The following is a 16,717-nucleotide window of genomic DNA, read 5'->3' on the forward strand; positions in this document are numbered from 1 at the left end:
TTGATAGTATTGGAGCCATTGTAAATCGTCCTTAAGAAGTTGAAAGTCTTTTAGTGAGCATTTCTTTCCATCCCATTTAATTAAATCTTGATAGGTGATAAATTTATCTGGTCTAAGTGGGCGCAATGTTAACATTTCTTGAGGCGATATCCACATTGGTGTTTCTGGTTCCAAAATATGTTTATGTCTCATCCAAATACGGAATAAAGAGGACCTGATTATATGATTACGGAATGTTGCTTGTAATTTAATTTTATCATACCACAAGTAGCCATGCCATCCGCTTAAGTTATTATAACCTTCCAAGTCTAGCAAACGTGTATTTGACAAGTCCATCCAGTCTTTTATCCATACTAAAGCTACCGCTTCAGCGTAAAGTTGAAGGTTAGGTAGTGCTAAACCTCCTCTAGTTTTTAGATCCACTAAATATTTATAAGCAGTCCTTGGTTTTTTCCCTTGCCAGATGAAATTTGAAATGTCTTTCCTCCAGGTATCAAAGTATTTAGTATGTGATATTATTGGCAAATTTTGGAATAAAAAGAGCATCCTTGGTAGAACATTCATTTGAATCGTTGAAATACGTCCCATTAATGACAATTTTTTATTTGACCATATAATCATATCAGTTTTAATCTTACCCCATAACTTGAGGTAATCGTTAATTATCAGATCTTTATTCTTTGCAGTAATCCAGATTCCCACGGTAACCTCATTGATCACTTGCATAAACACACTGGGGGCCCCCGAAAGTCCGAACGGCATGACTAGGTATTCAAACATCCCAAAACAGCTGGAAAAGGCCGTTTTGGGTTCGTCTCCTTCTTTAATGCGGATGCGGTGGTATGCTTCCACTAAGTCCAGTTTGGTGAAGATTCGGCCCTCCTTTAATTGTGCTAAAAGGTCGGGCATAAGAGGGAGAGGGTAAGCGTTAGACTGGGTGACCGCGTTTAGCCTACGAAAGTCAATACACAGTCTTAGATCTCCCGTCTTTTTCTTCACAAAGAAGGCCGGGGCCGAATAAGGAGCTTTGGAAGGGCGTATGAAACCCCTCGCCAAGTTAGCGTCCAAATAGTCCCGCAACACCGCCTTCTCACTAGGGCTCATGGGGTAGACCTTCCCTTTGGACAGTTTGCCTTCCCCCACGATTTCAATGGCACAGTCCGTCTCTCTGTGGGGAGGTAGTTCGTCACATTCTTTAACATCAAAGACATCCGCAAACTGCGAGTATTCTGTGGGAAGTTGAGGAGGGATGGAGATCGAGTTGGGGGACCCTACCAATGCGGCAGCCGGAGTCCTGAGTACCCGTTCCTTGTCATGCAACCCACAGGGGCTGTCGGGAAACGTGAGCACCCGTTTAACCCAGTCGATGGAGGGGTTATGTCCCCGTAGCCAGTTCATCCCTAACACCACTGGGGTTACAATAGGGGCGATGGTAAAGTACAAGCGTTCCCAATGTTCTCCCACCGACATGATCACGGCAACAGTTCGGTGGGTCACTGGGCCCCGTTTAAAATCGCTCCCGTCCATTTGGGAAAAGCGGAGGGGTCCCGGAAGCCGCTTGCGCCGGACTCCCAGTTTCTTGGCGGGTCTCTGTGTATGTGTCTCTGCTTCCCATCACCTGCTATCAGTGAACTCGTAAAAGCAGTTCACACCTTCTGGTCTCAGGCGCCAGGCCTGATTGCCCCATGTATCTTCCCCCCCGCTGTTCTTCCTGTCAGTACTCCCTCAGGCCGATGCGGCCTTGGGAGTGTGATAGCTTCACCAGACTTCCTGGGATTTGTCTGATGTTTTGTATTATGCCAAGCTTGTAACTTCCCATAACAATAAGTGTGAACCCCAGTGCCCCAGTGCCCTGGAGTCAATATATTCTGTAAACCCGATTAGCCCCTCACTTGCAACTTGCTATCTGTGCCTGTCTCAGCTCCTGATGTCTTCAATAAATCCTTTGTTTCTTTATCAACGTCTGAACATTTGATTTTGAGAAGTAAACTCAGAGAGGGGGGATCTCTCACATTAAGTTGCAAGTCATTGCCTCTCGAACTGCTGCTGTACCTTTTGGGACAGAATGTCAGGCGATGAGGAAAACACCCCTACTACCCCTGACGCACCGGACGGACCGGTGGTACCGGAGAAGCCGGATCCCAAGGAGGAGGGTGCCAAGCCAAAGAAGCCTAGGGGTCCCATCCCCGACCAAGGCCGAGGACTTTTTAACAATTGGCTGGACTCCCCCAAGGGTTGGTCTCTCTCCCGAACCGCGGCGAAGGATCGCCGTTTGGCCTTCCCCAGCACAGGACTGGAAGGGGACCCGGCGCGCAAGGAGGCCCTGATGGAAGAGGAACGCAGGCAGTGGCTGGAGGATCGCCAAGCCATGCAGGAACAGATGGAGTCCATGCGGCGGGTGATGGGTGAGATGGCCGCGGCCCTGGACGCCTTGAAAGTGCAACCGCCTGCCGGCAACCCCCCGGACGGAACACCGGCAGCCCCCCCCGCGCCTCCTAGCCTCCCGTCCCGTCGGGACCTGAAAGTCACCTATGACGGTTCAGGAGACCAGTTGACCTTTTTCATGGTCCAAGTGGACATTTTTATGCGAGAACAAGGCCGAACCTTCACTTCCGAGGAGTCCCGGGTGCAGTACGTGGCTTCCCTGCTGCAAGGGGAGGCGGCCGCCTGGATGGTGTTGCAGTATGAACTCCGCTCGCCGGTGCTACGAACCCTGGATGAGTTTATGGTAGCACTCCGAAACCGCTTCGAGGACCCGACTCTGGGTGAGCGGGCTAAAGCCTCCCTGATGCAACTGCGCCAAGGGACTAAGTCGGTGGCGCAGTATGCAAGTGAGTTTCAATCACTGGCCAGCCGAATCCTGGACTGGAGTGAGGCCACTTTGGTACAGTGCTTCAGGGAGGGCCTCAACCCGGACCTCCAGCATTGGGCTTTTATGCAAGGGAACCCCCCGGATGTGGAAGGTTGGGTTCGCCACGCTGCCGACATCGAGAATCGCAAACAACTCCTGACCTTGTCCAAACAACGCGTTGGACGAGACCCGAGACCCCGGAGTGACCGGGGCCGGGACTTCCGACCGGGAGGGAGCGGGGGTCCCTCGGCCGCTGAACGCCGTAAACGTTTTGAGACCGGAGTTTGCCTGACCTGTGGAGGAAAGGGGCACTTTGCGTCGCAATGCCCCTCTCGTGCGGGTCGTCCAAACCCCCCTCGCCAAGCCCCGACCGAACCGCAGAAGGCAGCCGCTGAGGACCAGCCCCGCCGCAGGAGCGGGCCACCGGGCCGGCGTTCCGGCGCGCCCTCCGCTCTCCATGCGCGCCCCCAGGATGTGATCTCCACCTCTACAGGCCCAACGGGGTCCCGGATTACAAATACTACTTTTGATTCGGACGGATCCCCGAATGCCACCACTCCATCCCCCTCTTCCAGCGAGGAGGAAGAGTGGGAACAGCCGGCAAAAAACGCCGTCGGTCTGCTGTAGAGGGGGCTCCGCAGCAGACCGCCCCTGTCGTTGTGCAAGGAGCTCCACCGATGGTAAGCGCCCAAGAGGACAATGTGTATGTACGTGTTCACCTGTCCCTACCCAAAGGGGGTCCCAGTTTAGAATTCCCCGCTTTGGTGGACTCGGGGTGTGCCCGCACTATGATTAGTGAGGAAGCCGCCAAGAAACTGGGAGTCCGGCGCAAGCGGCTTCCGGGACCCCTCCGCTTTTCCCAAATGGACGGGAGCGATTTTAAACGGGGCCCAGTGACCCACCGAACTGTTGCCGTGATCATGTCGGTGGGAGAACATTGGGAACGCTTGTACTTTACCATCGCCCCTATTGTAACCCCAGTGGTGTTAGGGATGAACTGGCTACGGGGACATAACCCCTCCATCGACTGGGTTAAACGGGTGCTCACGTTTCCCGACAGCCCCTGTGGGTTGCATGACAAGGAACGGGTACTCAGGACTCCGGCTGCCGCATTGGTAGGGTCCCCCAACTCGATCTCCATCCCTCCTCAACTTCCCACAGAATACTCGCAGTTTGCGGATGTCTTTGATGTTAAAGAATGTGACGAACTACCTCCCCACAGAGAGACGGACTGTGCCATTGAAATCGTGGGGGAAGGCAAACTGTCCAAAGGGAAGGTCTACCCCATGAGCCCTAGTGAGAAGGCGGTGTTGCGGGACTATTTGGACGCTAACTTGGCGAGGGGTTTCATACGCCCTTCCAAAGCTCCTTATTCGGCCCCGGCCTTCTTTGTGAAGAAAAAGACGGGAGATCTAAGACTGTGTATTGACTTTCGTAGGCTAAACGCGGTCACCCAGTCTAACGCTTACCCTCTCCCTCTTATTCCCGACCTTTTAGCACAATTAAAGGAGGGCCGAATCTTCACCAAACTGGACTTAGTGGAAGCATACCACCGCATCCGCATTAAAGAAGGAGACGAACCCAAAACGGCCTTTTCCAGCTGTTTTGGGATGTTTGAATACCTAGTCATGCCGTTCGGACTTTCGGGGGCCCCCAGTGTGTTTATGCAATTGATTAATGAGGTTTTACATGATTTGCTGTTTCGGGGGGTGGTGGTATTTCTCGATGACATACTTATTTACTCTGAAACCATGGAAGAACATGTGCGCCTAGTGCGAGAAGTGCTCCAGCGGCTGCGGGAGCACAAACTGTATGCTAAGGTGTCCAAATGTGAGTTCCACCAACCTTCCATTACATTTCTTGGGTACGTGATTTCCCACCAAGGTTTAGAAATGGACCCCGCCAAGGTCCAGGCCGTGCGAGATTGGGAACCCCCCACTACCCGCCGCCAGCTTCAGCAATTTTTGGGATTCGCTAACTTTTACCGAAACTTCATTCCCAACTTTGCCCAAGTTGCGCTTCCTCTCACCAATCTGTTGCGTACCAAAGACAAGGGGGCTAGTGCCGCGCTTCCCTCAGCCCGTTTGCAATGGTCCCCCCAGTGCCAGCAGGCTTTTGAGTGTTTAAAACTACTCTTTTCATCCGAACCCGTTTTGGCTCACCCAGATTGCACCAAGCCTTTCGTGGTGCAGGTGGATGCTTCGGATGTGGCCATGGGTGGGGCCCTATTGCAGAGGGATGAAGGCGGGCGGTTGAGACCATGCGCCTACTTCTCCAAAAAGTTTTCCCAGTCCGAAATCAACTGGGCTATTTGGGAGAAGGAGGCGGCGGCGGTCAAACATGCCCTCACCATATGGAGGCACTTTTTGGAAGGTGCCGAACTGCCATTTGAAGTGTGTACCGACCACAAGAATCTCGAGGCTCTCAAGGGAGCTAGAAAGCTCAACGCCAAACAAATTCGGTGGGCCCAATTCTTCGCCAAATTCCGGTTCACTCTCAAACATGTCCCGGGGAAGGACAATGCCCTGGCCGACGCTCTGTCTCGACTCCCCCAGTATCGCAACGATTTCGATCGCCCTGTCGACTCCCTGTTCACGCCCGAGCAGCGTGGGGAGGTCCCCAGCTTAGCCGTCACCACCCGCTCCCAAGCCCATCGCCCAGAGACCCCCCCTACCTCAAGGGTATCCCGGAAGCCTTCCAACAGCGGCTCCGGGACGCTTCCTTACAGGAGGAGGAGCACCATCTCCTCCCTACTGGCCTGGAACGAACCAACACTTGGTGGATGCAGGGGGGGAAACTGTATGTCCCGTCCTCCCTTCGCAAGGAGGTATTGGGACTTGTACATGGTGCCAGATTGGCGGGTCATTTTGGCTTCATTAAAACACTTCACCTGGTACGGAGGCAGTTCTGGTGGCCCGGTATGAGAGCCGATGTGGAGCTGTATGTGCGCAGCTGCCCCACTTGCGCCACAGCTAAGAAACGGATGGGGAAACCCCCCGGGCTTCTCAAACCGCTGGAGAACCCCTCCCGCCCATGGGAAGTCATAGCCATGGATTTTATCACCGACCTACCTCCTAGTCGGGGAAAAACGGTTCTTTGGGTAATCACGGACCTTTTTTCCAAACAGGTCCATTTTGTTCCATGTGCAGGTCTTCCTTCAGCCCAGGGTTTGGCTAAACTATTTGTTACACATGTCCTCAGGCTACACTCGGTACCGAGGAAGGTCCTCTCCGACCGGGGGGTCCAGTTTGTTGCCAAATTCTGGCGGGCATTTTTAAAGCTCATGGGGGTGGAGGAACAGGGTTTGTCTTCCGCCTATCACCCCCAAACGGATGGTCAAACGGAACGAGTAAACGCGGTGGTAGAATGTTATTTGCGTTGCTATGTCAATTTCCACCAGGATGACTGGGTCGACCTGCTGCCATTCGCCGAATATGCGTACAACAATGCACCTCATTCCTCTACCGGCTTTAGTCCCTTCCAAGTAATATACGGGACGGAATTCGGTCCTTTCGGTTCCGCCCCCGTCACGCCAGAGCTCCAAACCACCCCTGATCTTCAGGAGTGGATCCAGGCAGTTAAATCTACCTGGCCGTGGCTGCTCAAAAATCTTGAGAAGGCAAAAAGCAAGTACAAGGAACAAGCAGACAAACACCGGTCTCCGGGATGGGAGCTAAAGGTGGGGGAGCAGGTGTATCTGTCCACCAAAAACCTCCGCTCCCTTCGGCCCTGCAAAAAACTGAGCGACCATTATGTGGGACCTTTCCCCATTACCAGAGTGATCAATGAGGTTACCGTGGAACTGAAGCTCCCAAAGACTCTCAAGGGAGTCCATCCGGTTTTTCATATTAGTCTTCTCAAACCGTATGTGGCAGCCCCCCAGTTCCACCCCCCTCCCGACCGTGAGATTCCTACTGTGGTAGGAGGGGATACCCATCTGGAAATATCCAAGGTCTTAGATTCCAAATGGAAGAAGGGGAAACTGTTTTACTTTGTTCGTTGGAAAAACCTTGGGTCCGCTCACGACGAGTGGGTGGCCGCACCCCACATGGCGGCCCCTCGCTTGATCCGAGAATTCCACCTCGCTTATCCCGATAAGCCTCGCCCTCTCGAGGACCCCGGAGGGGGGCCTTAAGGGGGGCAGAATGTGAGGGTCTCTGTGTATGTGTCTCTGCTTCCCATCACCTGCTATCAGTGAACTCGTAAAAGCAGTTCACACCTTCTGGTCTCAGGCGCCAGGCCTGATTGCCCCATGTATCTTCCCCCCCGCTGTTCTTCCTGTCAGTACTCCCTCAGGCCGATGCGGCCTTGGGAGTGTGATAGCTTCACCAGACTTCCTGGGATTTGTCTGATGTTTTGTATTATGCCAAGCTTGTAACTTCCCATAACAATAAGTGTGAACCCCAGTGCCCCAGTGCCCTGGAGTCAATATATTCTGTAAACCCGATTAGCCCCTCACTTGCAACTTGCTATCTGTGCCTGTCTCAGCTCCTGATGTCTTCAATAAATCCTTTGTTTCTTTATCAACGTCTGAACATTTGATTTTGAGAAGTAAACTCAGAGAGGGGGGATCTCTCACAATTTAACTTTGTTGGCTTTCTCCCAACCAGTATATGATATAAATTCCTGTTGCTATATTTCCGGTAAATTTTTAAATATTATCTTTGTTTTTTCTTGATTCACTTTAAAGCCTGATATTTTCCCAAAATCGTCCAAAGTCTCCCGAAGTATGTTCATTGACTGTGTTGGATTCTCCAAAATTAACAGGAGGTCATCCGCGAATGCTCTCAACTTGAATTCATGTTTTTTAATTCTTAATCCGCGGATGTCCTCCATACTTCTTAGTTTCACACATAGCGGTTCCAACACCAACAAAAATAAAAGTGGAGACAGGGGACATCCCTGTCTAGTTCCTTTCGTGATTTGGCAATTATCTGACATTGATTCATTAACCAAAATTTTCGCCTGTTGGGAGGTATAGATAGCCGATATACCTTTCTGAAAACGATCTCCAAAATTCAATTTATCCAAAATCTGTTTTAAAAAATTCCAAGAGACCATATCAAAGGCTTTTTCTGCATCTAAAAATACAAAGGCCGCAGTTTGTTGGATGTTCTGATCATAATATTCCAATGAGTCTAGTAAAATTCTTACATTGCCTTTTATTTGCCTACCTGGTATAAAGCCTGCTTGGTCTTCGTGTATAAGATCCTTAATAAATTGTTTTATCCTACATGCCAAAACCGAAGCAAAAAATTTGTAATCCACATTTAACAGCGATATAGGTCTATAATTAAATGTTTTTTCTGGATCCCTTCCTTCTTTAGGTATCAATGATATAAATGCATGTGACCAAGTCTCCGGGGATATTCCCTCGTCCAAAATTGCATTATAGAGTAAACCAAAAAAGCCAACTAGATTGTCACTGAACATTCTATAAAATAGTGCAGTAATTCCATCTGGTCCAGGTGTTTTATCCGTTTTTTGTCTCAGTATTGCTTCTTGTATTTCTTCTCTTGTAACTGGAGCTTCAATACATTCTCTCTGGGTCGTTCATAAAGCTTTCATCTGTATTGAATTTAAGAATTTATCTATTTTCTGCTTTGGAGTATTTTCTTTCTGATATAACTTGGAATAAAATGAAACAAATTCTTTTTGAATTTCTGAAGTTGAATAGACTGGTCCTTTAACAGTTTGGATTTTTGTTATAATCTTCTTTTGAAATGAATCCTTCAACTGTGTTGCTAAAAATTTTCCTGGTTTATTTGCATATTCAAAATATTTTTGTTTAGCAAGTTTCAAATTTTTATTCATTTCCTCCATTATTACCAAATTTAATTGGTGTTTAGATGCAGAAATCTTTATTTGAATTTCTCTTTTCTCCTCTTCCTGTGTTACCATTACCAATTTCTGCTCCAAATTTTGTAAATTCCAAAGTATATTGTTTGTAAATTGTAATTGAGTCTTCTTCCAAGCCGAATGTTTCTGTATCATAAAACCTCTCAAAACAGCTTTAAATGCATCCCAAACTGTATTCAGAGAAGTTTCCCCATTAAGATTAATTTCAAAGAAGTCTTTCATTAAAGCCTGTAATTCCTTTTGTATCTTATTGTCTTTTAGAAGTTTATCATTCATCCGCCATCTAAATGCTTGTTTATTGTTCCAATCAAAAGTAACAGGATTGTGATCAGAAAAAGTTCTAGGTAAGATATGGATTTTGCGTAGCTGAGTGAAGATTGATTTACTGGCCCATATCATATCAATTCTGGAGTGTGAATCATGTCTCGCTGAATAAAAGGTGTATTCTTTAGCCGTTGTGTTCATTGTTCTCCAAATGTCTTGTAATTCTAATTCTGAAGCCATGGTGAAGAAAGTTTTAGGTAAGCATCCGTCATTGACGTCTTTTGCTTTTGATTTTTTGTCCAAAGATGGGAGAATAATTCCATTGAAGTCGCCCATCAATAAGATTTGATCTTTTGCGTGTTGGGCTATCAAATCGTGTAGTTTTTCATAGAAGGATTTTTTCCCTTCATTGGGTGCATAAATTCCAACCACTATTGTCCTTTGTCCCAATATTTTAGTTCTGATAATTACAATTCTTCCTTCATTATCTTTATATACTAATTCTGGGCAAAGACTGGGGTGGGCATAAATTACCACTCCCTTTGTTTTAGTTTTGGCTGAGGCGATAAATGCTTGTCCAAGCACCTGTTTCTCCAAGTATTTTTTATGCTTTAAAGCTATATGAGTCTCTTGTAGACAAATTAGGGAGTATTTATATTTCTGTAAATATTTGAAAATTCTAGCCCTTTTAGTTTTCTCATTCAGTCCATTTACATTCCAAGAAATTGCTTTTGCCATGGTGTAGTATTTTTTAGCAAAATAGAAAGTCTATAATTTGGTACCTCCTTCTGCACCCTGTACCTCTTCTTCTTCCTCTTCTTCTTCCTCCTTCTCCCCAGGTAATTCTTTAAGGTCCATTTTATATTTTCTCAGAAATTTCCCCACATCTGCTTGAGATAGAATTGTCGTTTTCACTTCCTTGTAGGTGAAAGCCAATCCTTGTGGCATGATCCAACGGTATTTGATACCATTAGCTTTCAATGTAGACACAAAGTCTTTGTAATTATTCCTCTGTGAGAGTAGATGCCTTGGAATATCCTTCAGTAATATAAGAGAGGAATCTCCTGCTGACACTGGATTTTCATAGTGAGTCTTCATAATCTTGTCTTTAACTCTAGTGTCATAAAACACTATCATCAAATCTCTTGGCTTAGATCTTCTCATTCTAGCAGGTAGTGGTATCCTGTATATTCTGTTAATGGCTTGTTTTAGTTCTTGTTCATCTATCTGAAATAAGTAGGCCAAATTTGGTAATACAGTTTCTTTATTGTCTCCCATCATATCTGGAAAGTTGCGTATACGAAGATTAGTCTCTCTCACTCTCATCTCCATCATTGCCATTTGATTTTTTGCCGCCATCTGATCAGTTTGTATTGTTTCAATCTGTTTTTCTTGGCTTGTTAATTTTTTCTTTGTATCCTTGTGCTCATCCATCACTTTCTTAATTGATGCATCCATTGCTTGCATATCTGTCTTCATAACAGTCATTTGAGTTTTTACTTCTTTCAAGTCTCCCGTAACCACATCCAACTTCTGATTAATAGCTTGGGATGCTTGACCAAGATTTGTCATCATAGAAGTCAACTGTGCCATCTGTGTAGACATCTGTTCAAACTGTTTATTTGTTGCCTCAGTTTGTTTAGTTAGCATGTCCTGTAATTTTTTTTCCATGGTTGAGGTTTGTAATGAGTCCCTTAGTTTAGTATAGGCAGGGCTGTGTAATGAGCCAGAGCGGGGTCGAGACATTTACATTCAGAAGAAGCTGGTAAAATACATGTCCACAGACAGGGCCTTTAAAGTACTAATTAAAAGATAATAGTTCAAACATCAGCCTTATAATTTTTTCGGGTTGAAAAGAGTCGAAATTGGCTTTAGAATTGCATTTTAAAGTTTTGAAATACCAGTGAGTTTTTTCGGTCGCTCTAGATCGGGTTAATCAGGAAGTATACCGGAAGTTGCTAGTGTTGCGGACCTTCTACCGCCTCTTCTCGATGGTTATTCCTTCAGGAATGATTTCAAAGTAACTCGAGTGCGACGCGTATTCAGCCCCACGGCTACTTCCTGTTGTTTTAGTTCCGATGATAGAGAGGGTGTTATAGAGAGTCTTCCGTTCCAGGCACTCCCTTACTACAGACGTGGCAGGAAATTCTTTTCGCCGGAAAATCAGGAAGAAAGATCACCCTCCCCTTTCCTCGGACCTTCTCATTGGTGATAATTCTTGTCAATCTAAAAGGTATCCTTCCGACTCTTTGTTATGGTTTAGGCTGATCGATTTGATAAGGCTCCTGTCGCTAATCCCGATGATTAACTCAAGTCAAACTTTTTCAGTTTGAATTAAGGGGGAGTGGGGGTCCCAGAAATATTCTTATCAGCCCCCCGTCTGTTCAAATTTCCAGTAAGTAGACGCAGAGTTCTTTTGTACTCACTTGGGTGTCAAGAGGTGAGGTTCTTTTCTTTATGTAGTCCTTATGTTGGTATTAAGGTGGTGGAGGGTAGAGCTTGAGGCCAAAGTTGCGTTTTGGCGATGTCCTTCCCTAGTGCCCTCGCAGGACCGGCGTCCAGGACTCCGAGGGGCTTAAAAAAGCCCCCTCAGAGTACCTAGGAGGTCAAACCGCGTTTGCGGGCTGCAGGGAGTTCCTGCTTTCCAACCCACTTGCAAGGGTCGGATTGGGGTATCTATGTACCCCAAAAATAATGCAAACTTGGATTTCTCCCAGGACAGCCTGGGGAAATGGAGTGCTCTCTCCAGCGGCACCACCGGAAGTCTCTTTTAACATGAAGCATTATTGATAGGGTTGCCAACTCTGGATTGGGAAATAGCTGGACATTTTTGGGGGGAGGGGGGAGCTGGGGACTGGAGTGACTTCAGCAGGGCACAATACCGTAGAGTCCCCTTTTAACTCTCCAAAGCAGCTGTTTTCTCCAGGGGAACTGATCTCTGTAGTCTGGATATCTAATACTGGGAGATCTCCAGGCCCCATGTGGAGGCTGGCAATCCTAATTATTGAAGACTGTCTTCTCAGAAGATTTGCCAGGGGAAAGCTTAGATAATGCAAAAGAGATTGCTGCTACTTATATTAATGGGATATAGCTCACTAAATCATTATTTTGCTTAAAATGGATACCTAAATTACTAAGTTAACTCTACTGGATTTCACTAGACCATAGGAGGGAATAACTTTTTTTAAAAAATGGGTTTAAAAGGAACAGTGTCTGAGCCTCAGCAGAGCCACAAAGTGGTGTCTGCTCTTCACATTACAAATGCTGCTATGGGCGAAAACGCATGCTCACTTTATCCTCCTTTAATCCCTGTTTTAGCCAGGATCGAACGCACATTAGGCGAAACGCACGTATTCGATCCTGGCTGGATCCTGGCTGAAACAGGGATTAAAGGAGGATAAAGCGACCGTGCGTTTTCGCCCTATGTCTCATAATCTGCCATGATACTGACACGTTGGTATTCAACTTCCTCTTCATTTAGTAGAGGGTATCATGTGATTAGTAGGCTGAACTCATAAGTCTGGTAGGCGTGACTCCCCAGGACATCCTGTCTACATATTCAGTGACTGAAAGCAGGGTTATGCTGATGTCCAGGTTTGACTTCATAAATTAAACTATTTTTCTTGCCTGTTTCAATTACTTTGCATCTAAATTCCAAAAGGAAAGAGTAAGAAAGAACCATGCACATGGTTTCAAAACTGCAATGGCTTGTCATCTGTGATGGATAAGGGGTTCACCAGCAGCAAGAGCTGACAGGCCAAGAGTGGGCAGAGCCAGAGAGCTGACACTCTTGAGCTGTGAGGGACAGAGAGAACATGCGAAGTTTGGGACCCAGCCTGACAGGAGGGCTGTGATAGGATTCGAAGCTTGGAACCAGCCTGGATAGGAGGCTGAGAAAGTAGTGAAAGCTTGAGACCAGCCAGAGAGGGCTGTGTTAGATTCAGAGCTGGGTGAAAAGACGAAGAAGAAGCCAGACTACACTCTTGAGAACCTGAGGGGCGTTCAGTGAAAGCCAAAGCTATTGACACACACAACCTGTGGGAGTGACAGGAGTGAGAACTGGGTTAGAGAGGGCCCATTCTCAAGTCACAAGGGGAATTAGTCTCTGAGGTAGAGCTATTCCAGTAGTAGGAAGGTGTGGAGGATTACAGCCACTAAGGTGGGGTAGTCGGAGAGAGCTAGGCTGGGGACAGAGATGAGAGTCTGAAGCTGAATGACAGACTGAGAGTCTGAACGTCTGAATAACCGTTCTGTGAGGTAGAACTAAGCTTGAGAACTGAGAACTGAAAGCAACTTGAGTAAAGGGAACATCTAAGCTATTTCTCTAAAGCAATCTTGCTTGTATCAATCTAACTCTGAGTTTTCCCTCCAAAATTTCTGCCTTTTCCTGAAAAGCAACCTCTGTGTGTTCTCTTTAATAAACTTCCCTGTTTTCTCTGTTTAAGTTGAAAAGCCTCTTGTCTCCTATTTCTCACTGAGGTAAATAAGGGTGTGGGACTGGAGGAGAAAGAAATAATCTCCTCATAAATATACTCAGGCCAACGCTTTCCCCCTCAGCATATACAGCTGGGCTGAGTGAGTGGGATATTGAAGTGGTTGGAAGGGGGTGTGCGTCATATCATCTTTTTTATGATTATAAGGGTAAGAGCTAAGCAATTCTGTCCTGCTCAAAAGGCATATGATTCCCCTTGTAACTCAAACAATTTAGATGCAACAGGACCATAATGAAAGCCTCATTTTAATTGGCTCATTCCCTGATTCATTTCAAAAAAGTTGCAAAGGCTTGTGTGAAGCCCATCATGTGAGTCCTCCTGACCAAGGAATTGTTGCCACCCGTTCCAGTCAGATGACAATTCTGTGGCTTGGAGTTGCATGATTCATCCCACCCATGCAGTTGTAATCTTTTGAATTTTACAGGGCTGCCTTATGATGAACCCACAAAAAAAGAAGTTTTCACAATATTTCTGTAATGCCTCAAGGGAACCTCATTCTGTGCATTGCCATGATTAAAGCCTGTTAGATAGTTAGCTTGAAATAATCCAGGAACAACCTACAGTACTATTGGCAATGGTGTTTGACATGGTGTTTTGTTTGGAGTTTGAATGTCAGCACTAGGGGAGTGTACTTCAAAAATTATTATTTTAATATCAGAGATTCAGGAAGAGTATGGTTATCATTGCTATCAGCAGCATTGCTATCGTTCTGGAAAGTTGTGTTGGGAATATTTCCCATTCTAATAAGTATCAGAACAATACTTCCAATCATGCTCTTTCTGAAAGCAATTAAAATAATTTTAAAGTGCCTCCTCCCCTAGAGTCAGCAGGGGCAGAGAGGAAGCAAAAGTGTGCCCCGGCCTCCAGGTGCATCTAAAGTTTAAAGGACCATTATTTTCTTTGGTCAATATGCTGCAGACCAGCTGGAGGCTCTGGACTTTAGATCTAGCCTCTGTCTGTTTTCAGTTCCTCCCAGCTGGCCTGTGATACATCAGATCTTTAAACATGAAAGGGCCATTATTTTCTTCAGGCAGTAGACCTGGCCTTCAGACTCCAGAGGTCAGGTCTTACATCCATAGGAAATAGTGTCTCTTTAAAGTTTAAAAGGCAAGTGCATTGTGGACCAGGTGGGGGACAGGCCACACTTCCTCTCCCTCCAGCCCTGTTCCTGCTACCTCCCCAACATGATTCCCGATTCCAGTATTATGGGGAGTGGAAATATTGGAATCAGGGAGTGGGGGCTTTCACAAAATCAGATATTGCTGAGCGACCCAATACAGGTTATATTGAAATTTTATGGGGTCAGCAATATCTCATTTCACACCCTCGTTTGGCACATGTCACACACACAATTCAATTGTTATAGACTGTCCAAAAGGAATGCCAGCAACAGCAGTTCATTCATTGCTAGAATTACATTGAAAGATTTACCTCATAAACCTTCCTTTCTACCAATGAAACAGGATATTTTTCTATGCTGAGGAAGGGTATGCTAATATAGCTACTCCAGTGAGAAAGGATTATTTTTGCAAAACAGAATTAATTTCAAGCTACCCCCAAACAGATTTCCCAAATTCTAGTCCAGTTTGGTAGAACCTGACCTCACCTCAGCTAGATTCTGGTAGAAGATAGCTGCCAGAAAGGCTGTCTGCAATTTTTCTTGCCTGCTTTGGGAGAGCTCTTTGATGTATCTTCTCCTCTCTATTATGCTATTGAGCTTGAGCTGGATCGATGCTCCTTCTAGCTCATTGTTCTGTTGTAGTCTAGTTGCCTGCTCCTGAAGAGACAATTCCTGGGAAGCAAACAAATCTGAAATCATGGTTGTGTCTATTTGATACATGTAGGTAACTAATAAAGTAATAAAGGAAGCCACAGCCTTCAATTTGCAAGATCTGAGCAAGGCTGTTAGAGATAGGACATTTTGGAGGACTTTCATTCATAGGGTCGCCATGAGTCGGAAACGACTTGACGGCACTTAACACACACACACACACAGGTAACTAATACAGTGTTTCTCTTCTGCACTTTCTGAAAGAAAATATCGATGTAAAAGAAACTTTAGAGAAGTAGGTTTGGGTTCAAAAATGTGATGGAATTTGAAGGGTTCCGAAACTTTGGGAATTTGAAGCTGCCCATTCTCCTCAGACAGATTATTGTGTGATGGTATTATTGGTACACTGGTGTTCTGTGACACATGCAAAACTCTACTCAGAACTTTTTAAAAATCAATACTCTTGATTTCATCAAAATTTTCTCAATTGCTTTGTTTAAGAAAGAACTTCCAATTTGGTTTAAATATTGCTTTAAGTGAAATCTGGTGGGAGGATTTGAGACATCCTCCCTTCAAGGAATTATCAGAACTCTTGTTTTCCTTGGGCATTTCGCCTGAGGAGGGACCCCTCACATCCACTAAAAAATGGAGATGGCTTAAAATGATTGTGAGAATCAGTTCTTGCATGTTTCAAGATAGTACTGCCAAGACATATCTGCACACTGTATTTTCCAAAGATTGTCATAGGCTTTGTTTTATTTGCTTCTATCAGCACTTTCCCCAGTGATGTTAGTCTGGGCAAACAACAGCTTTTAGAATCAAGACTGGGTATTTACTCATACATAAAATGTTTGATATAGGATTGTATGCATTTTACCTTTTCATCCTGGGAGGCCAGAAGTTTCTCAAAAGCCTCATGTTTCTTGATCTGCTGTTCCACCTCGTCCACTGTATTCCTGAAGTCACTGCTTTTCAAATACATCTATGACAAATTGGAATCACTTTGCATCAGGACTTGTATTACAGTCAGTCAGATTTTATTATGGCCCACAGGCCATTCATAAACAGAATAAAACACTTTTATAAAATTAGTTATCTACATAAAATCGCAGCATAGGTCATTCATCTTAAAATAACAGATGATTACAGATGGGTTGGGAATATTTTTTTATTGTCCTGAGATGGCAAAGAGCAACTCTCCAAAGGATTCTAGCATCCTATGGAGACATATTCTCTAAAGAGTGCACAATGTGTTGTATAGATCACACAATCTGTTGTATAGATCTGAATATCTGGTCTCATCTGTGGAGACCTTATTGAAAAATATGAATACTGCTTTTTAAAACAGGACTTTCAACATATTACTATGAGTTAGAACTTGTGTAAGTTTGTAAAATACACAAATTAGTTTATAAACAGGGGATTGATCTAACTCCAGTAAATTGTGATGCCCAAATGCTGATGACACAACAAAGGACT

The 16,717-nt window shown here is 45.5% G+C and overlaps 1 protein-coding gene across 1 annotated transcript in view; it reads right to left on the minus strand.

Annotated features, from left to right (window-relative positions):
• SPTBN5 (spectrin beta, non-erythrocytic 5) overlaps window positions 1-16,717 on the minus strand; it is a 151,344-nt gene that overhangs the window by 54,810 nt on the left and 79,817 nt on the right. The window contains exons 35-36 of the mRNA XM_056851886.1: window positions 16,116-16,220; window positions 15,074-15,259 (exon numbers count right to left, since the gene is read on the minus strand). Of these exons, the coding sequence (XP_056707864.1) occupies window positions 15,074-15,259; window positions 16,116-16,220 (291 nt within the window). The remainder of the gene's footprint in view (window positions 1-15,073; window positions 15,260-16,115; window positions 16,221-16,717) is intronic.

Source organism: Euleptes europaea, chromosome 6 (genome assembly GCF_029931775.1).
Source record: "Euleptes europaea isolate rEulEur1 chromosome 6, rEulEur1.hap1, whole genome shotgun sequence".
Lineage (NCBI taxonomy): Eukaryota > Metazoa > Chordata > Lepidosauria > Squamata > Sphaerodactylidae > Euleptes > Euleptes europaea.